The 22,655-nt window shown below is 41.3% G+C and overlaps 1 protein-coding gene across 1 annotated transcript in view; it reads right to left on the bottom strand.

Annotated features, from left to right (window-relative positions):
• The window catches only part of TECR (trans-2,3-enoyl-CoA reductase), a 722,978-nt gene that overhangs the window by 342,354 nt on the left and 357,969 nt on the right, over positions 1 to 22,655 (bottom strand). Inside the window, exon 5 of the mRNA XM_044084549.1 lies at positions 20,030 to 20,145. Within this exon, the coding sequence (XP_043940484.1) occupies positions 20,030 to 20,145 (116 nt within the window). The remainder of the gene's footprint in view (positions 1 to 20,029; positions 20,146 to 22,655) is intronic.

Raw genomic sequence — 22,655 nt, 5'->3', positions numbered from 1 at the left:
TCTCTGCATAGTTGGTAAGACCTGGTTCCCCTTGCTTGTTTATGTACCAGACTACGGACATGTTGTCTGTCTGAACTGCAATGGTCCCTGGAGGAAGAAGGGGAGCAAAGTGTTGCAACGCCAAAACACTGCCCTCAACTCCAGAACATTGATGTGCAGATTGTACTCCAGATTGGTCCATTCGCCTTGGACTGTCTGTCCCTGAAAGATGCCCCCACCCTATCAGGGAAGCGTCCGTGGTTATCGCTGACGGTGGGTAGCACAAATGGTCTTCCGCTGGATAGGTTGCAAGTCTGTAACCACCACATTAGGTGTGATTTGCATGTTTTCGTTATCAATATTTCGTGAGTCAGTGGAAGTTGTTGGAATGACCATTGTGCAAACAGAAGCCATTGTAGCACTCTCATGTGCAGTCTTCCCAATGGTATCGCAATGAGAGAAGCTGCCATGAGACCCAAAACTTTCAGAACAATTTTTGCTGGGGACTTCCTGGACGACAGAAGAATGGAAATGTTGAATTGAAGTGCTATTATTCTTTCTGTAGGAAGTTTTAGAACCAACTGACGCGTATCTAATTCCGCTCCTATGAATAAGATATGCTGTGATGGCTGTAGCAACGATTTTTCGAAATTTACTGAAACGCCAAGGTGTGTACAAAGTTGTAGGGTGTAATCCCTGGCCTCTATCAGTTGACGCCTGGTGGTGGCAGACAGGAGCCAGTCGTCCAGATACGGAAACACCTGGAATCCTAGGCGCCTCAGATGAGACGCTACCACTGCCATGCATTTGGTGAAGACCCTGGGGGCTGTGGTCAGACCAAAGGGCAGGGCTCGAAACTGATAGTGACTGGCTCCCAGCCGGAAGCGCAAATGATCCCTGGACACCCTGGCCATTTTGATGTGGTAGTATGCGTCCTTCAGATCTATTGAGCACATCCAGTCGTCCTTCTGTAAGAATGGAAGGATCGATTGAAGCGTGACCATTCGGAACTTTTCCTTCTTGACAAAGGTGTTGAGATGGCTTAGGTCCAGAATTGGCCTCCAGTCCCGTTTTCTTTGGAACTAAAAAGAACCTTGAGTAAGTTCCGAATCCTATTTGGTCCGCTGGGACTGGTTGGATGACTCTTTTTTCTAGCAGCTTTGAAATTTCTGTAGCTGCTGGCTCTCGCAGATGGGGTGGTACATCTGGGAGTTTTCTTTTTGGAATGGGGGTGGATAGAAATGGGATACTGTAACCTCTGGTAACAACGCTTTTTACCCAATTGTCTGAAGAAAGGTTTTGCCAGGCCTGAGGGTATAAAGCTGCGACCCCGACTGCCTCCAGAGCAGGACAGTCGGGCCTCCTCTCAGGAGTGCTGAAAAGGTTTGCCAGGGAGGTTATCCCTGTCACCTTGGTTTTGCAGACCCCCTCTGCCGCCAGGGCGGCGTCTTCCACCTCTGCCCCCCCCTCTGCCTCTAGAGGGGGCATCACCCTGTGTGTTTGGGAAAGATCCTTGGGGTTTTCGAAACCACATTTTCCCACCACGTTGCCCTTTGGGGTACGGTCTGGAAGGGTGGAAAACGGACTCCGACAGCAGACAGAGTCTTTCCCTCCTGTTCACACCGGGTAAGGGTCTCCTTTACTTTAGGGCCAAAAAGTGTGGCTCCGTCAAATGGGCGTTAGTAAAGGAAGACTTGAAGGCTTCCGCAAATGAACATAAGCGCATCCAGGATTGCCTACGAAGAGCAATCGCTGAAGCCGCTGCCCTACTCGATCCTTCGGCTGCATAGGATATCAGCCTCATGGACGAGTTCACAATGGACGTAAGGGTGTTGAGATGCGCTGTAACTTTCTCTGAGACAGCGGCATCTGTAGCACCCTGGAGGGTATCTCCCAACTCTTTGACTAGATCCCTCTGTAAACGTGTAAAATGAGTCAAATAGATCAGGGAAGGCATAGAGAAAGCCGCTGAACTGAAAATGCGCTTCCCGTATCTGTCCATGGTCCTAGAATCTTTGTTAGGCGGATGGACAGATGAGGAAGACTCCATCTCCTTTTTCGTGGCCGCTGCCACCACCATGGCGTCTACTGGAACTCCTTTGGTGAGGTAAGCTTTGTCCTGCGGTGCCGTGATGTACTTATTGGGCTTCCTAGGGACTGGTTCCACCGTGTCAGGAGTCTCCCACGCCCTTCGAGCAATCAATTCCATTAACTCATCAAAGGGCGGAGTGACCCAGGAGGAGGAAGGACGGGCACCAAATGCCTTCAGCAAAACTGACTCATCCTCAGAAGGGGAGGGCTTGCCAGTCACCTCTCTGTTTTAGGATCTCAAGATGTCAGAAAAAGAGACATCCTCTGAAGGTGACTTAGGGGACCCTTCTGACTCATCTAAGTCAGTATCAGATGTCAAGGATTCCTGTGGAGAATCCAAGTGTCTCCTCTTACACAGTCTTTTCCTAGGAACTTCTTCGTGGGGAGCATCCGAAGAGGCCTCCGAGGAAGAGGGGGCACCCTCCAGGGGTGGCTGAGACACTGGTGCCCGGCTTGGGCGTGGCCGTGGGTGCAGAGGAGGATAACGGTCCTTTGTGGGGAGGAGAAGCTGTACCTGCTGATGTGGTTGTCTGGGTAGACAACACCTTCCTCATGAGGTCGAAGGCCCCCGGGTCCCGAGTCGAGGTATCTCCCGGTTCCGAAGAAATGGGAAGAATCCCCGAAACAGGAGCCGAAGGCACCGACCCCGAGGACGGAACCGAATCGATCCGTGCCGAGGCCCCGAGAGGGAGCGTCGGAACCGAAACATCGGTCCGACTCTCGGTCCCGGAACCAAGGACGGATCTTCGGCCCCGAGACTCCGGTACCGGATCGGATGGAGTCAAGGTGAACGGTGCCGACCGAGAAAAAGACGGTTCTGGCACCGAGGGCTCCACAATCATCAGTTCAGCTTCTTCCGGCTCCGAAGACTGGACAGGTCTCGGAGGAGGAACAGATGGAGATAGTGGCAGGCCTTCAAGTCTCGACATCAACTGAGAGGAGACCGAGATAAGCTTGGATAGGGCCGTATGCTCCATCAGTTTCTGCACCACATGGTCCACATCGGTGTCGGAAAGGGGCCTAGAAGAACGAGTCGAAGGGATCGAAGACGGAGCCGACCTCAGCAGAGTCGGTGGAGGGAGCTCCGTCACCGGTTCCAAGACTCGAGGCTCGGAAACTGCCAATAGCTGAACACTCGGCCCCGAAGTCTGTGGAACCGGTGATCTAACTAGACCCGAAGAGCTCGGAGCCGATGACTTTGGCTCCGGCCTTCGACTTCGAAGACTTGGATGCCTGGTCTGAAGCATCCAGAGCCTCCTGGAAAGAGGGTTTCAACAATCCTCTATCCATCAGTTTCCTGCGCCTATCTGTCATGACCCTCCCACTAAAAGAGTGACAAATAGAGCAGTCCTCTTGTAAGTGGAGAGGGCCAAGACAGTAGACACAGGAACTGTGGTTGTCTGTGACCGACATCTTTTGGCCACACTGACAACGTTTGAAGCCAGATTTTAATTTTTCAGACATAATGACAAAAGAAAGACAGTCCAGTCCAGTAAAAGTCAAATCCAGTAACAATGTCAAATCCGGTAATTGAAAGTCCGATTGATAATTGCTTAAAAAGCAAGACTACAACAAGTTTCTAGTCAAAAAGTGTCCAAGTAGGGGTGGTAGGCCCCGAAAAACTCTATACCCTAAAGTTAACTAAGTTAAACTATTCTAAGGTACCGAGAATTCCTAATCCACTCACACACCGTACTCTTCTAACTTTAATTAACTAGATTTAAAAGAAATTTTTTGAAAATTTAACAGAATAGATAAAAATCTTATCTGTAAAGCCTCGAGCTAGCCTCCAGCGATGCGTATGCAGCAGCGGCAAACTAGATCTGAGGTAAAGGCAGAGGGGGATTGTGGGTATTAGATGTCCTCGAGCTTCTTCTCGATGCAGAGCTTGCAGTCGGCACGGAGCCGAGGATCGGCTCCGAACCCATGTGTAAGAACAAAGGCGAGATTGAACACTCTCACATCTGAGGTTCCTTGATATTACTTTGCCAGTGCTGGGGCATCATACCAACATCCTGGAAGAAAGCTATGGTAAAAATTTACTTCATCCACCTTCATATAGGTCCATTTGAATTCTAAACTATGATTATAAAGCATTTATGTCTATAATGGTTACAAAAATGACAAAATTGATGCAAAATTGATAAATATAGATCAATGTGGTTTTGTGGAGGGGAGGCAAACATTTGACAACATAGCAGAACCATGATGATCCAGCGGGAAGCAGAATGTAAGAAAATACAGGTGGGTCTTGATGCAGAGAAAGAATTCAAAAGAATACGCTGGGATTTTATGAGTAGGGCAATGGAAGCAATTGCATTCTCTGACACAATAATAAGGTTAATTAGGAGGATATATGAGGAAAAGGAGGTAAAAATTAAAGTGGGCACTTCTTCTCTAAGTTCTGTTTGAACAGAAGAACCAGGTTTGCAGGAGTGTCATCTTTCCCCTTTGTTATTTGCATTACATTTTGGTCCACTGACAAAGAAAATAAGGGACCAAGAAACTCAAGGATATAATTGGTGTGGTAATCAAGAAAAATTGGCTTTATTTGCATATTTTACTATTTTGCACCTGATAAAACCATAAAAGGACATTTCAGTGATGTGGAATATTCTGAGACAGTTTCAAGTCTTTTCAGGATACAAAATTCATGAATACAAAACAAAGACAATACTATAAACTATGTACCAAAACACAAATTGGTCTAGCAATACCCATATTTATGATGACAAGATAAAATGAAGTACTTAGGAGAATGGGCTAAAAAGGATTCTGTCATGGCAGCTAAGGAAATGTGGGAAGAGACAATACAAAAGATAATAAAAAAAATGAGAAACAGAAAACTCTGTTTTATGGATATGGATAGCAAGATACCAGCAGTGAAAATGTTTCTAGTCTCTTTAGTTTTATCCTCAGATCACGCATATTTTTTTATCAACCGGGGAGAAGTTGTTGATAATAATTAATAAACAGTCAAAGGATTTTATCTGGGAGAGGAAGAGGGCATATACAATACTGCATGATGACTACAGCAATCAGAGGGTATTAGAAAGGATTGGAAAGATAGATTGGATAAGGAATTCACAAAGAAACAATGAGGGGATATATGTATGGCTCCCAAAAATGCCACAAAGTCTACAAGATTTAGGATTTGTGCTTCCCTTACACAGGGAATACATAAGGACATCAACGTCTCCTCCACTGCTTTACTGGCTTTAAAGCTGGCACAAGATGTCAACCTCTCCTCCATTGCTTTACTGGCTTGAACGCTGACACAACACATTGCCTTTTTAAAAAAAAAAACTTACTTTTGAGTAATTTGCAGTGAATAAAGAAGACAAGTCTCTATGCACTACAAAGAATTATGAGCGCAAGGCAGCAGATAATAACTACACGTGTGTTCTCGACATGGATGCCAACAAATTCAACTCCTGAGCTTCCTGAAGAGATAGATTTCTTGGAATCTATGTCTCAAAGACACAAGTGAGTTATGATCAGTGACCTGCTCATAATCCTCTTAGCATTGGCTAGTTGTTGAATTGGTTTCTGCCAGTTTTTCACTTTTAGCTCACCTTTAGTGGCTTTTACATTAAGAAGACTTGGGATTACTCAATTAGTGGCAGTAGGGGGTAGTCTGATCTGTCAAAGACAGAAAACACAAAGAAGGCTTAAATAAAGATAGTTTTTTGGCCAGAGGGTTACTGGCATTTAGAAGTCCCTTGTAAAGAAGCAGGCATTTAGAAACTAAATGTTCCCTATAAAACTACCTCTGAAACTGTACCCTGTATTTCAGTTGCACAAAAAGCAACTGGTTTGTGCTCAGAGGAAAAATCTCCACGAATCTACTCTTACATATACTAGTTTTTGCTTCTGTCCTCAGAAGAATACAAGCTAGCCTGCTATTAACTCTTCTCTACCACACCCTTGTAGTTTACAGAGAAGGTGCAGACATCACAGATATGCATTTTCCCAATTTCTCCACCATCTTCTATTGGATATGAGCATCCTAAGACAATGTAGCAATTGTCTCATGTTCACCACCAACAAACTAACCCTTACAGAAACCTGAAACATGTTACACAATGTCAGTGAAGGCAAGACTCTTGCATACAAGCACTCAAAATAATCAGGTTGTCAGCAATGCACACACTACACCCACCATACACTGTATGCACCAGACACATGGACCAACATATGCTGATGCACTGAAAAACTCTTCTTAAACCCCAAATACCTCCCAGACACTCAACCCACATCAGTTATCCTCAGCAAACCCAAAAGCACCCTACCAAAACACCACACATACAGACACACTCTATGGACCCCCAACTACAAAGCCCACAAGGCAAACCAACACTACCTAATACTCTAGTGATAGAAAACTGCATTGTGAGACATAATGGATGCCCCACTCACCAAGCTGAAAAAAGAAAAAAATCATGGTCAGTTGCCTATCAGGGGTCAGGATCTGTCAAGTCACTCACACACCAGGTCTTTAAACTACAAATGCTAGTATGACTCAACCATGGTCAATGTGGATGAAGATAACCTAAGTAGTACCTCATTGAACTATATGATAACAGACACTGTGGAACTCTCAGTCTGCGTGTCCCAGGCTGGTGCAAACCTAGCTCTGAACAGCATCCAAATTTCACCAAGGCTGAAGCCACTATACTACACGATTACTAACTTAAATAATTGGCTTAACTTCTGGTGTTACTCAAAGAGGGTACAATATTTGTTAGCATGGGAGGATATGGTCAACTGACCACATTACTTTGGTAAGGATGGTATGCACTTGTCCCTGCTAGGCTTTTGAATACTGGCTAAAACACCGTCTTCCCCTAAAGTTCCCTTTTTAGCCAATATCAAACTGACAAACCTTTCAACTTACAAAACTAATGCAAAAGGCATCTAAAATTGTTATTGCTCAATGCTGGGAACTTAACAAGAAACTCCACTCCCTCCAAGCTCTCCTCACCTTGGAGGATGCAGAAATCTGTGCAGTTACTGAAACATGGTTTAAAGCTGCAAACAGCCTCAGCGGTGCAGGGATACAATACCTTTCATACAATAAGCCCGGTTACTGCCCAAGCAGGAACTTAAGGTGAACATGTCTTGATCTATATCAAAAACACACAGACCTCAAGGCTGGTCAAACAGGATGACATGCTTGAGCTTCTCCATGTCCAAATAACCACAGACAGAGTCCCATATATTCTTGCAAGCTAAAGACCACCCTCTATAATCCACAAAACCAACAGCTCATACTTAAACTTACTGGAGACACTTACCATTCAAGCCAATACAATACTCATGGGAGACTCACTATCCCTCTATAAACTTGAAATCATGCACAACCACAAACTTGCAGGCCCAGAAATTCCTGGATTTTGTAAACACACAAACACCCTGGTCAAGTTAGCCCATTTGCCCACTGAAGTGTAAACAGACTGGATTTGGTATTCACAGATAAGGTAGAATGCTGCAATCCTCCAGAGCAGTGTCATTTCTGGTAAGGTAAGACCATAAGAAGCCTTCTTCAAAATAAAAATAAATGCTGTAAACCCCAGCAAAACGTTTAGCTGCTGGGAACTACTTTACTGCAAAATACTTATTAAGAGATTACCTGACAAATTTTCAAGACCCTTCAAACCCAGATAATACAGCTAACTATGCAGAACTGTACAAAGAAACCTTATACAATCATGTTAATAGATGCATAGAGACAACTATGCCTACCAGAAACAGGCTCAGAACAAACTCAATAACAGCCACCCTGGTGGAATCCAAATGTAAACAGTACAACAAAAGGAAAAAAAAAATCATAGCTAGATCAGGGAGTGGAATGCCCAGCAGGATAAAACTTTCTCATCAGGCTAAACAAAACTAAGACGGCAAATAAGTCTACCAAAACCACATTACTTTGGTAAGGATGGTCTGCACTTGTCCATGCTAGGTTTTTGAGTATTGGCTAGAACACCATCTTCCAATAAAGGTGACAAGCCTCCCAGGCCAAGGATAACCACAAGGCTTTATTTAGCTATATCCAAACCCCATAGGTACTACACAACAATGTGCAGAACTGGTTGTTAATGGAGTTACTCACTTGAAGCCAGAAGATGTAGCAAATCTGTAATTCAGCTCCAGTTTTACCCCTCTCTCCCCCACCCTTTGGCTGCCCCCCCTCAAGTAATACCATCAAATATTTCTCTGCCAGAACTATCACTAGGGAGCAGGTCCTAAATGCATTCTCTAAGGCTAAGAACACTGCACCAATGCTCCCCAATAATATCCCAGCACGCCTCCTAGATAGCCTGAAGCATGACCTATCTGAAGTCACTATTTAACCACAGCCTCCCGACTGGCTTTGTGTCATGTGAATGGAAGACTGCAACTCTCATCCCTCTGAACATGGGCAGTCCATCAATGGACCTGGGAACTAAGACCTATAAGTTTGACTTGTTTCATATGCAAAGCCATGGAAAGAATTATCATGCATATGATTAATAATGATATAGGAAATCTTCAGAGACAGAATCCAACCCAGACTGGCTTTCTCAAAGGCAGATTATGCTTGCTCAACCTGCTGGATCTCTTTGAAAAAGTCACCAAGGCAATGGATGAGGGGAAAACGGTGCCATACTGTCTACCTTGACCTGGCTAAAACATTTGATACAATACCCCACTTTGGCACTGTAAAAAAACTTATGGAATTAGGCATTACTCCCTGTGTTACTCATTGGCTAGCCAGCTGACTCTCCAGATAGGACCCAGGAAGTTATGATTGGGGAGACCATATCTACAAAGACACTGGTCACTAGCAGGATCCCTCAGGGCTCTGTGCTCGGCCTGCTTCATTTTAGCATTTATTTCTCATAAGTCAAAACCAATGTTAAAGGCCTCTGGCTGATCAAGCTTGCAGATGACTGCAAATTAGCAGCAGTCATAGAATCCCCCCAGGACACTAACATTCTACAGGAAGGGCTAACACAGACAAATGACTGGTGCTAAAGCCAAGGCTTAAAACTCAATGCCAAGAAATGCATAACAGTAACCTTTGGGAAATCAGCTACCCTAAAAAAACTCCTCACTGCTAACACACACCCTAATGGTGGACCCAGTAGTCAGGGATTTGGGGACATATGTGGATGGTAACCTGGCTTTCAACTAACATGCATCTAGGGCAGTAAGGCATTCTATGTTGCTCAACATAAACAATGGCATGACATCTAGGTCCAAGGAAGTCATGGTTCCTTTATATTCATCCCTCATCAGACTCAGCATTGAGTAGAACATCCCCTTTGGTATGTACTTGACCAGGCACCTGCAGCAATAGGAACATCCACAGGAGTTCCTCACAAAAAGAATACAGGGTATAAATAACATGTCCTATGCAGATCACCTCAAAGCTCTCTTTCTATACTCAGTTTCCTATAGAATGTTGAGAGGCAATATGTGCATGGCATTCAAAGTAACATTAGGTGCGATATACCTTTTCCACATCTGCAAAACAAGTACCATCATAACTACTCAATCTAGGGACTTGAACTTTGCTTGCAAAATATACAGAGCATGTTGGAGGGACAGGTATGTGTCTCAAAGAATCATTTTCTTCTGGAACAGACTTCCCATCCATGTGAAGCAGAATTCTTCTCTAGCCCAATTCAAGCATAACCTGGACCCACCAGAATCAGTTTGCATGGGAAATCAGAAATTCACACCAGGTCTAGGCACATGTCTCTCTAATGGACACAGACATTCTTATAAATCATACCCTAGCTTACATATACCTCTTAACATAACCTCCATGGGTCAAAAACTTGTGGGATACATTTAGGATGCATAGCTAGGCTTATAAAGGCTCCAGTGGTTGTTAACCTAGTATACTCCTATGAGCAAACTGAAAGATAAAGTGGATGTGGATGAGGACTTTAATGAGGATGGTCAACTAACAGACAAACTGGTGTTAACTAAAACATGATCATGATAACTAAAATCAAGAGATATGGTGCTCCTTAATTAATACAAGATAAATGTGGTAAAACTCCTTGTCATAACATCACTCAAGTTAAAAGGGCAAATTTTAAATTACAATGATATCAAGTAAGTTTTTACTCTAAATACTGCAATTATGGGAGAAACACTTGTCCAAGAAACAAACACTGATTGTGTTTTGGAAGAAGTCATGTAAAAGCATACTGTTTTCCCACATTGCAGAATACCCAGTTCATGGTCAGTCACAATTGTGATTACTCTGTGAGCTTGGAAACCTTTGCCTGACGAACCCTAGCTGCTGCCCAACATGCCTGTGAAGTAATAAATGCTTCAGACATCTTTGAGACTCTTGTAAAGTTAAGACTATTCTGGACTGTAACTTAAGGACCCATCTGATCTTAGAAATAAGCCACCTTGGTTTAGTTGGATATTCAATACTAGAAGAGTTGGAGTATTTAATACAATGTTAAATATTTCTTTCTATCACAACAACAAATAAACTGAATAGATTTTTTTTCGATTTTACATACTGATTTTTGTGAGACTGGGACTGGCAAATGCCTCATAATATTGGACAATTTAGGGCAGATAATTTCTGGAGCACCGATGTATCCCATGGCACAAAAACCATAGACATTTCACCTAATACCATAACATAGCACAGTTTAGGGCAGATAATGTTTAAAACACTGATGGATCCCATTACAGATGGGGACAAGCATTTCCATGAAACTGCTTTTAGCATATAAATCATTTCACAGTGGTTTGTATTGATGCCAGCAAGTCTATTAACAAAGGTACGGAAGGAAATTCCTAGGTAACAAAGAGGAGACTTCAACTATAGGCATATTAGGCTAATGGGAGAAGATTTCAATTCAGTGACTGTTTTTTAATTGGAAACATTTCTGTTTTTGAACTATTCAATTTTGATCTGGAAAAGTGGAAAAGAGAGGGGGAAAACACTTAACACAATGTGTAGCTCTAGAATTTCCCTCAAGTACACTTGCTACATTACACAGTAATCTGCAAACCCTAATAAATGAACCTCCTCACTGCCCATGTCCCATATGGAGATGTTAGGCAAGGTTTATATCCACTAGCGTAAAAACTGAATATCTAAAAGAAACAGAATACAGGACTGAAGAATTATTTTCCTAGCACACTTCATCAGTGAGAAAGGTGGATACAGCTGTATTCATTAACAATGTGACCACACAGGCAGTATAGAAAGATTTAATTGCTATGACACCCTAGTGCAGAATGGTGAAAGCAGCTACAGGTTCCTGTAAACATGTCTTGGTGATTGACTTTAAGGAGACTTCTGAGTTTACCATTAAAACAATCACATATTTTCTATGCTTTTAGGGCTCACAGACAATCATGATTTAGATGACTGAGACAACTGAGCGCTGGTTGACTTCTCAGGACTAATATTTTGGCATATTGTTTGAGTTCACGTTTATATGTACAATGGGTTGGTAGTTTGTCACTTCCACAGACTAGGATGTGTACGTGGTTTAAGTGTGCATACAATAATCTTTATGTTACGGATCATTTTAACACTAGTTTTCGCATCTACAATAGATATACTCCCAACAGTGTACTACCTGTAAGTTGTGCAGTGTGTGACATCAGTGACATTTTGTTATGCAGGTAAGACCAAAAAAGGAAGTTAAAAGAATAAGTGAACATTTTACGTGTTCAAGTCAAAGAATGACATGAATGCTTTTTACAAGCATTTTGTGGGTTGTGTGGATTTCACGTTAATAGATAAATACTAGGCTAGCTGCCCTTGTGGGTCATTTTAAACCAGGTTGCCCTGAGGAAGGCTCTTCAGCCAAAACTGGTATGCTATCTTTGCTCCCACTGTCGATATGTTTATCAAGTATTTAAAAAGAATTGTGCTGACAATGTGTGTGCTAGCCTTTTGTCTTCATTTGTGGATTCTGATTTTTGGCCATGCACCAGGATCGTACTTGCGTGACTTTGGATGTAGTATCATTTTAAACCTAGCTAATTTCCCTCAAAGATAAGAATCAGACCATGTTCATTGTGTCTATGAGGTAAACACCTTAACCGTTAGGCCACCTTTTTTGTTCTAATTCTGTTAAACATCTATCCTTTGGCTGAGACTTTAAACAGAGGGCCTCCCATCTGCTTGAGATGGTGGTAGCTCAGGTGGATATAAATGATCCCACAGCACCTAATGAAAAGAATAAAGGAAGATCCCCAGATGCCCTGATCTGATTTCCCCTAGTAGAACAAATACCATTAAGCTACTAGGCTCTTTTCAGGAGTGACAAGCAATGGTATTTATACTACTAGTATCTCCGCTTGATCTGCACCCTGGAGCCTAAATGGACTTCACATAGCATTAAGGAATTCATTGTGATAAAAGAAGGTGCCCTCCCCCAAACTGAGATTAATATGAACAGTCCAGCACTCCAAAGGAAAGTGATAAGGGAGTAACACCAAGACGCAAATCCATACAATTAGGGTGAATCTGCAATCACTGACAACTCAGTCAGATTGAGTACCCTCATCCAAAGTCAGTGGAATCGTGATGATGATGGCCACCATCAGGCAAAAGAGACAATAAACAGTGTCAGCTTTCCCTAACTCTGCAGACCCAACCATGGGGCCAAGCTAACTCACTCCCTGATCCTCTCAAACAGAAATAACTGGCAATACAGAGTCTTCTCTTCCTAAGTGAAGGCAATCCACAACCCTGCAACTAAAACTGACTTCTTCCAATTTCTGATGATACCCTGAGACTGAAAAGATGGCACAAGCCCAAGACAAAACTCTTGCCACAGTCCAGAGAAGAAACCACCAGAAGCAAGTCATCCAAGTACTGGAACACTGGAAAAACTTTCTCTTATAAGACTTCTGCCACCACAGCCAAAATTAGGATAAAACCTTTTGAAGGCAGATGACAGGCAAAGGGAAACAGCATTGTCCTAGAAATGGTGCTGATGCAGGATGAACTAGAGAAACATCTGATAGGCTTTGAGGCATTTATGTGCCAGCGCATGTCCATCAGATCCACTGATACCACCTTGACACCCCCTTCCCATGGCAGCACAGGCAGGACTTCCTAGAGTATTGCCATCCTGAACAAGGTGTATGAATCTGCTGGATCAGGATTGGATAAAACCATCCAATCTTTTTTAAACAAGTAACTGACTGGAACAGAATAACCTTCTTTTCAGAGGAGGAAATGACACTGGTGATGTCTTTGTGAAACAGAATCTGGGACTGTTCCAGGAATTCTTCAGAGGCTATTTGAATCTTCTACAGCAACTTTAAATAGAAATAAACCTAAAAGTCGTGATACGTCCTTTTAAGACCACATATGAGACCAAATCCAGTACGCACGTATACTCTCTGAAATCTCTCTAATCTGGACAAACTTGGACAATCAGCCTACCACATTTAATCCTAAGAGGTTGCCAGGACTGCTACAGAACTGCTTGTTAAGCCTGCCTCATATAGTACATTAAATAAGCAACCCAAAATAGGGCACATCTATCTGGAACATAAGGACCTTTTCATTTTGTGTTGTCACCTCACAGCAAGAGGCTCTCCGGTTCAGTTCTCGGCTGGATTGCCTTCTGTGCAGAGTCTGCATGTCCTCCCTGCAGTTGAGTGAACGTTAAAGATGTGCAGGTAGGTGCGTGCGTGTGTGGGTGTTCCTTCTTTGAAGGTTGGGTGCCAGGGTGGCAACTCGACACTGTAAAAATCCACTGCCAATCATTAGCGGACTGGTGATCCTCTGTGGTGACCCCTAAACTGGAAAAGCTGAAAGACTTTATATGAAATTATTATAATTACAAAGGTATCGAAATATGTTTTTCATTCAACAAGAGAAATGAGGTCTGACTGTATCACTTTCGCATTCTCATTCTAGCTAATTCCAACTATAACCTCCTTGATGTATAGTTAATTCAGCCATGACTTTGACTCTCTTGTACACAATAGTATATAATCATTTTTTGTTCCTTCTGCATTTGATATCTCATTGTGTGTTTTCACTGTTCTATTTTCTTTATCGTATCCCGGGCTGAGACTGAAATTGGCTATCTGTGATCATAACTCTACTCCAGTTAACAAATAAACAAACAAACAAAAAACAAACAAGGTTTCACATCAAGAAATAGGCTTCCAAGTCCAATGAATACCAGGCAATTAGAAAAACTAAGTGAAAGCCATGACAAACTAATTTCTGGCATTACAGGTTCATAGGAGATTACTAGGCTAACTGTTCAAGAGCCCTTACAAGCCTAGCAAGTATAACCCAGATTTTATCCAACTTTCTATCCCTAGCGGAAAGATAAGGATCAGCAAGCAGGGTTTTTCCAATTTTTACAGACTACCTCTGTCCATAAGGGACACGGTCGCCACCCCAGGAGTGAATTTGTGATTTGCCTTCTATTGTGACCACACATCATTTTGGAACACAGACAAATATTGAAGTAATTAATATAGTGGAAATTACTATTATCACAACAATAAAAGTCAAACTAAACTAAAGCATGAGAAAAGTATTTTTTTTGTGCAGAGAGACTATCGCCCTATACCCACACCCCTACAGTAACTCCACAGTCACTCAGCCATGGGGAAGTCAGTAGCTCCATGAATTGTGCTACTCTCTCTAATGGCAGAGTTCGTTTTCACATAACAGGCCATTACACACTTTGATACAACAGAACTTCATTATAAAATAATTTTGATGGCTCTACTTTATACCTGATGCCTTTAATGCACAACAGTTCAAATTCAACATTTGTTCCTGTCTAACTACATACCTGCCCAGCTTGCAAAGGATTCAACCACAACTGCTGAATGGTGGGACTAGTCCAACCTAGGTGAACAGCAGGACAACGAACATCCACCACAAACGACTGCTTTCAGACCAGCCGATATACTGAGCACACATCTTTTACACCTGACTTCAAGGGCTACCAGCAATGCAAAGTGGATAACTCCTAGACAAAATGAAAACTAGAAGGAAGCCAGGGAAAGGTGAAAAGTCAAAAGTTTAAAAGGTCAAGTCCTGTGATGATGCAGTACTAAAGAAGGCCCAACTACTGGAATGGAGGTCCAAACAATAATCCTTGGTGAAGACGTGAAATAATAAAGTGGTCCATGAAACAAATCTCCACAATGCAGACATTCTTGAAGCAGGCACTAAAGGGAACCGTACCTCTGGTGAAATAGACCTAGACAGCATCCTCCTCCAAAAGGCAATAAGCTACCTGGTGGCCAAACACAGTGCCTTAAACAATCCATAAGGAAAAGGTTTACATGGTTTCAGCAAGCACCCTGCAGCAAAACAGCAAAGCAGTTGTTTCATCTCACTAAACCCATGCACCTTTTTCAGGTTAAACCTGAGGTGGCAATGCAAGTCCATGGTATGAAATGCTCTCTTTCTTCAAGTCTCCAACCCAAAAAGAAAACAATGAGATGCAATGACTAATTTAAAGAACAGTCCAAATATCACTTTCAGCAGGAAATGTGGGTTAGTCTTAAAGAAGCCTGATCTTTGTAAAGTCTAGACATGGTTCCCTACTGATAAGAGCCTAAAGCATCATTTAAGGCTCATATACATAATGCAAACAGAAAGCTATAATTCAAAGTAGAAAGGGATGATGATGAAAAAGGGATGAAATTCAAGAACTAAGGACAGAGTGGGATTTTGGATGCAGATCCTAAAGGAGAATAACAACAGCTACAGAGAATATTACATCCATAACATAGCAGAAAGTATTCTAAGAACTAAGTCAAGATGAAAATGAAGAAAGGGTATTCTGTCGATAGGGCTGACTGCAAGTAAGGGTACACAGAATAAGCAAGAGGGGGCTGGAGTTTATTGGAGAAAACTGGTAAAGGAAACAACGTACTTGTGAGCAAATAACTAGAGGGAAAGATAACAGAATGGGAAGAGGCCAAGAAGACATTTGGACTGCAGGCTAGAGACCGACTTTCCTGATATCAAAGTACAGGCAAAGAGAAAGGGATAGACTGATCTTAAGTGAACACCTGCTCTGGTAGAATTTTTTAGCTGAATATAGAACAGAAGCTGCTGTTAAAAAAGGGATAATTAGTAGGTCATATTGCATGATAACTAAATGGAATCAATTAGAGGAGGTTAGGAAAGATTGGGAAGATAGACCGGATAAGCATTTCTCAAAGAAATAATGGAAGAACATATGTATGCAACAAAGTCTATAAGATTTAGGATTTTTGCTTTGAAGTGTTTGCATAGGTATTTTTATCCTCCAAGCAGACTCCAAAGAATTTATCCTCGGGTAGATGGCAAATGTTGGAGGTGTGGTGGGGAAGAAAGAGGTAACTGAGGACATATATTTTGGGAGTGTAATAAGTTGGCAGACTTTAAAAATTCCCTACAGAGTATTCTGTCTGAAATATTGGGTAAACAAATGAAGGTAACTGAGGAAATAATTTTTTTGAACTAGGCTACAAGTTCTGAATTGCCTGGATATAGTAAGGCCTTGCTAAGTTTTAATCTGGTGGCTACAAAAAAAAAATTACTAGAAAATGGAAATCAAAGTGTAGACCAACTGTATAATAAGGAAACACAAAGGTAGCAAGACTTCCGACAGACATAGCACCAGGGTGAAAAATTCTCAAGCAATTTATTTCAAATTTCTCCATCCGACCGTCATCAGAACAGGAACCCCATAGGTCATCTTTAGATAGTTTCTTTCACCCTGGTGTTATGTCTGTCTGAAGTCTTGCTACCTTTGTGTTTCCTTATTATACGTATTGTGGAGTGGAAGTGGCTGTTTTTTCTTTGTGCTGATGGCGCAAGCTTCGACAACTAATATTCCACCTCGAGGAATATGGAAAAAATAGGGGTTGCTGGAGGTCCTCTACTCTCCGTAAAAGGGACTTTGAGATGCTGCATAATCAAGTAGGCATTTGACCAGAATCCTGCACCCCACTACATCATGATGGACAAAGATGCCACATATATACCATGAGATAACTGAAAAAGTTGCAAAGGTTTCAAATGGGTCAAGATCCTATAAAAGACTGACTGAAAGAAGTGATGTGGAATTTAATTGCTTTACTGGCTCCCACTTCATCTATACCTGGTGTTTGAGTGAACTTAAGTGTAAGGGCTTGAATTAAGTGAAACTACATTTTGCGCTAATCTTGTTTAAGCTCTGATGGAATGATTATAACAACGAAGGAGGAGGCAAGTGGAAAAGCCTCCTGTGTGGGGACTATAAAGGGCTTGCATACTCCCTCACATAAAATATGTTTCCCATTTTGATTCCATTCAATGACATGACTCTGTTTAACTGGGTCATACTGAAACATCACTTAAAAAATATACTACATATGAAGGATATCTCTCCACCCAAAGACAGAATATGACACCTTAGATGGAATCGCTGTTGGACAGAAGTCAGATATCACCTCACCTGGGAGGATTTCCTTGGTTTGTATTGGGATAGTCTTCTGCTATACCTGGGATGTGACAGCCTAATTGCAAACCCTTCCTATCCACCCTGGGACAAAAAGGATGAGTTTTGGCATCTAGTGAAACTTGCATGAGGTGAAGATTCAAATAGAATAGTGAAAGAGTGCAGAGAAATCTTTGAACCTCAGGAGAGAGAACAGGTCTACCATAAACTCCCCTTAAATGCCAAATGAACAGAAAAGGGGAAGAACACATTCTCCTGAATGGCAAACAAGTCAATCTCTGGAGTGCTCCACTGCTAAAAGACTCTAACCAGATAGGATTTTTGAATCTTTAGCTCCAGAAAAGGGCTGAAGATGTGGCTCAGGAAGTTCACCAATACATCCTCTTTTCTTAGGATAGAGCAGCTGCAAGGAAGAAGCCCCTTCTCTACCCTCTTTTACCAGATGTACATCACCTCTCTGCACTGGAGTATGAGTTTATGTCAATCTTTTTATTTACTTACTACAAGATGGACTGGCTGTCTAAACAAAATAGAAGAGGTTGGGGTCTCACTTCCTTACAGAATCCCTTGAGGACCAGAAACACTGCCATAACAGTGTCATCCAAATGAGATATATAATCCCATTATCTTCTGGAAGGTCCATTTCCTCTGAGGTATGCAGTAGAAGATGATGCCCCCCCAATCCTATTAGTGAAGCACTTCCACAACTTAATGCATCTTTGAGGGAAGGCTGTACACATGTTTTCCAAAATAAAACTCAAGACAGTGCACTTGTAAGATTTCTCATGTCAACCTTTGAGAGTGGTATTTGTAAAAGGCATGACTTTTCCTCCTGTTTTCTTACAGTACTCCGGGTCTTATCACTGTACATACACAACTGTGAGAAGTCGTCCTTTTGAAGAAGTCCAGAAGACACTCATTCATACCTCAACATGGAAAGCTGAAATTACAGTATTAGAAGCTTTCAAAGACTGGTAGTGAACATAAATGAATGAGTAATAGAATCCCTAACTGTGGTTTTGCATATAATTTCCCCATAAAAAGAAGACTGTGACACATTTATCACTTACCTACCTGCAGGAAGTTACAGTTACTGAAGGATGTGCAGGAAAAATGACCATTACCACATTACAAGGAGGAGAAGAAATCATTTACACATGACATATGTTAAGTAAAACTTACCAGTATTATGTAGAGAGCTGTGCTCCATCCCTACCTATCGGGGACAGTAACCATGGAGATTAGATAAAACAGAACAAAAGGGGTGGTTATTTCTCATTGCATCTACTTTCATCACACACACTGCAGTATACTGATATCTCCAATTATACTGCTCCTCTACATATTTTTCAGTTCCTGAATGAAAAAGACCGGAATATAATACACAAGTCTTGCATGCTTAGATAAAGTTAACTAACACGGGCAAAAAAGAAAAGTGCATTCTTAAAATGACATTGATAAGAAGAAAGGTTTTCAGTGACAAGAAAATAAATCCTATAGTTGCTAGAACCACCCCCTTGAACTGAATCTGATTAAAATTAGGACTTTTTTGTCCAAACTGTTTTTATTTTGTAATTTAATCAGTACAGATTGCAATGCAGTGAAATATGAAACAGAATAATACATTTTCCAAAACATTTTAACATAATAGAAACTATACACAATATTCAAGAGATCAAAATAATAGACATCTGAAATTAACTACACCTTTGGGGCAGCCAATACCATACAGCATGCATGCAGCTGTAAAGTACTCATAAGGATTCTTGGTGTATAAACTAGTTTTATGTCACAGATACTAATCTTATAAATGTACAAGTGTAATTTTTTTTTACAACAAAATCTGCATAAAGTCTCCTTTCTGAATGTAATTAATTGTGTACTTATGAATATAATGATGCTGGCACTGTTCTTCCTAAATCCCTTTCCAGGTCCACTCTCTGGCTTTAAACAATGCGAAGCTCCATTTACTAAAAAAGGCATTGCTTTAGTTCTCTAACAGTTTCCAGGGGAGTTTAACAATGCACTTCTAGGACTGGCATTTATAATTACCTTGGTCCTCATTCAGCCAAACAGAATACAATAACTTGTGATATGACACAGCACACATTATGTCTGGCATTCTTCTTCTATTCCCTAAATGTTAGGTTTATGCAGCAAACTACATATATTTAATGCATAAGGAACTATATACAAAAAAGAAATAAATATCTCAGATAAATGAATCACCATCACACCTGTACTTAAAGATGTAGGTCACATACGAATAATGCAGAATGTGTCATCAGGAAAGGCAAGGAGCACAACAGTTTAAAAGACCAGTTCCATTAGCAAATTATGCCTAAAAAGGGCCAATGCTCTGGGGCAAAATATGAATCTCCAACCGAAGGCATGGTCAGGGATTATTTCTCCTAGTAGCTAGTAGTCTTGTTACGGACAGAAATTAATTCTCCTGCTCTCCATTCAAAATTTCAGCCAAAAGTTATTAAAATCATACTCACTGTACTACCCAGTGCTTGCTTGTTGTGAAGTCATACTTAGGGCCATAAATGAAGGGCACTCGGAAGTAGAAAAGCAAGTAAATCAGAAGCGGACCAGCATACTCAGTGAGGAAAACCTATAACCCAGTGAAAAGAAAAAGACATGTAATAGTCAAACAGCTGTTCCAACAAAACGCAACTAGTCAGGTTTTGGCAGGTAAGTCAGACAGTATAATTTGAGGCAATGACATTATAAGCTTAAACATTAGGTTTGAATTCACTTCTAAAATAAATATGCATATTACTTCACGAAAAGGAAAAGGTTTTGCATCACTTTCACTGAAGAACTTTACATGGAATTATGGCCAGTTGATGCAACATGTAGACTTGACCGTGTGTACAAATGGTTGCAAGCAGTGCAACATATGATGGGGCACAGTCCCCTATATAACATTTTACATATTTAATTAAAACATCCCTGTTATTATTAAGGAGACAAGGTTTAAAGCCATAATGACTAGCTAAAAATGACAAGACTTCATAAATGAGATTTCTCTCCTTATGTATTAGGTTGAAACTACAGTGTTGCTAAATAAGCCATGCATAAAGGTTAGCATAATCTTCAGTGATTATTGTGGTACATGGATCACTACTATTAGCTATGTAATGCATGTTATCCTGAAATACTGCTAAACACTACTGATAACCCCCACAAACACCCATACAACTATAGAACAAAATGATAAAAGCATTCATTGCCAGATTAAAACACTGAATGTGCTGAAGGGGAAAATCATCTGCAGGCAACAAATCAATTGCTATTTTTATAATGCAGTATCAACACTATTTTTCAAGGAGATTTTCTTATCAAAGACATTCTGACTTTTGGCTGAGGTAGGGATCATTTAACATGCTGAATGATGAGCTCCTCTTCCCACCAGTTAATAAAAGAAGTACTTACAGACCTCTACCATAAAATGTTCACATATGGAAAGTGCAAACATCTCATGCACAATAAGCTCACTTTAAGGAGAAAGCATCAAAATTCATCAGTAACTGTTTAGGGGAACCACGTGGCTTAATTGCTGATCTGAGTTAAGACAATTGTTTGATAAGTGAGAAAGTGGCTAACCAGCTAAATGACATGCATAGTACTGGGTTCTAGAAACAATTAGATCGTATAATTAGATAATATACAGGAAATTAACGCTATTTTATTGGATTATTAACAGTAATCTGACTAAAGTATGTCAGAAACAGAGACCGCAATTAAAGTTCATTCTAATCAGCTGGTACTAAAGGATGTGGAGGTTAAAGATTTAAAAGAAATTAGTTACAGGAGAAGAAATGCTGGAATTACTTAGAGCCTGGTAGCATTGTTACCTCACAGCAAGAGGTTCTCCCGTTCAATTCTCGGCTGGAGTGCGGGGAGTGCCTTCTGTGTGGAGTCTGCATGTCTTCCCCGCGGTTGGGTGGGTGTTCGAAAGACATGCGTAAATGGGCGTACCTTCATTGAAGGTTGAACGTCGAGCTGGCATGTCAGTGTTTGTGAAAATCTACTGCCAATCATTAGCGGACCGGAGTTCGGAAAGCTGAAAGACGACAACAACTTCGAGCCTGGTTAACTGATGAAGAAGACTGGGAAAGAGCAAAGAATTTAAGATTTGTTGGAAAGCAATAGGAGGAACAGGGACTGGATTTTAAAGGCTACATGAGAGGGAGAACTGCATACCCTAGCTGAAGAAGTATGTAATGTGCACACAGCCTGTTAATTCCTCAGCATCTAAGGGGCAGAAGGTCACAACCAATATTAGTCAAATATGAAACTTGTGCACTAAGAGAAAATGGTCTAGAGCAGCAATCTGGGCCCCAAGGAAATCATTAAAATAAAGGAAAGCAAAGTATTCCATAAACAGGACTTTTCCAATGAAACTGCAACAAACAGAGTGGCTTTCCTTCTTGCTATCAAAGACTGCCATTCCCAATACTGGAGATTCCATATGATGTATCCTGCAAAGTTACCCCCCCAGAAGTCCATTCACCTTATTTTTGGCAGAAAATGCTTTATTGAAGCTGCAACAGTGAAACAGTTACAAGGACACTCAAAAGGAGGAATACCTCAGAGATGGTCGCTGTGGGTGTGGCTTGTGTGTCTGGAACTACTGAGTGACAGTATCACTGCAGTGCGATATCATACATTTCTAAACCACAAATTTTAACCCTTACCTGCCCAGTGGAATTTAACATTACTCGAAGTGCTACATTTCTTTTACGGGGGGGGGGGGGCCTGCTCATGTACTGTGATGTGGGATACATTAAATACATGTGGGCATGCTACTTTAAAGGGTCTATGCTGATTCATCTAAAATCACTGTCTACATTCAATGCATCTAAACTCATTTAATCTAAAGCTGAAAACATCAAAAAAAACTAAAAAATGTGTTTTTGTAGGGGGGCACTCCCCACACTCACTGCTAAATATATATTCTAACTACAAGATTGCACAACAGTGGGAAAACAGCAAACTCCCATAACCCACTGTGTGAGATCTAACAAAGAACACCCATGTTTCAGCATACCTATAGCTGTGTGAGTCTAACCCAAGATTCACTTACAAAAATATGAAAAAACCTAAATGTACATGGTA

This window comes from Protopterus annectens, chromosome 9.part0 (assembly GCF_019279795.1).
Source record: "Protopterus annectens isolate FY-2018-M chromosome 9.part0, PAN1.0, whole genome shotgun sequence".
Lineage (NCBI taxonomy): Eukaryota > Metazoa > Chordata > Ceratodontiformes > Protopteridae > Protopterus > Protopterus annectens.
This window is presented reverse-complemented; position numbering and strand designations above follow the sequence as displayed.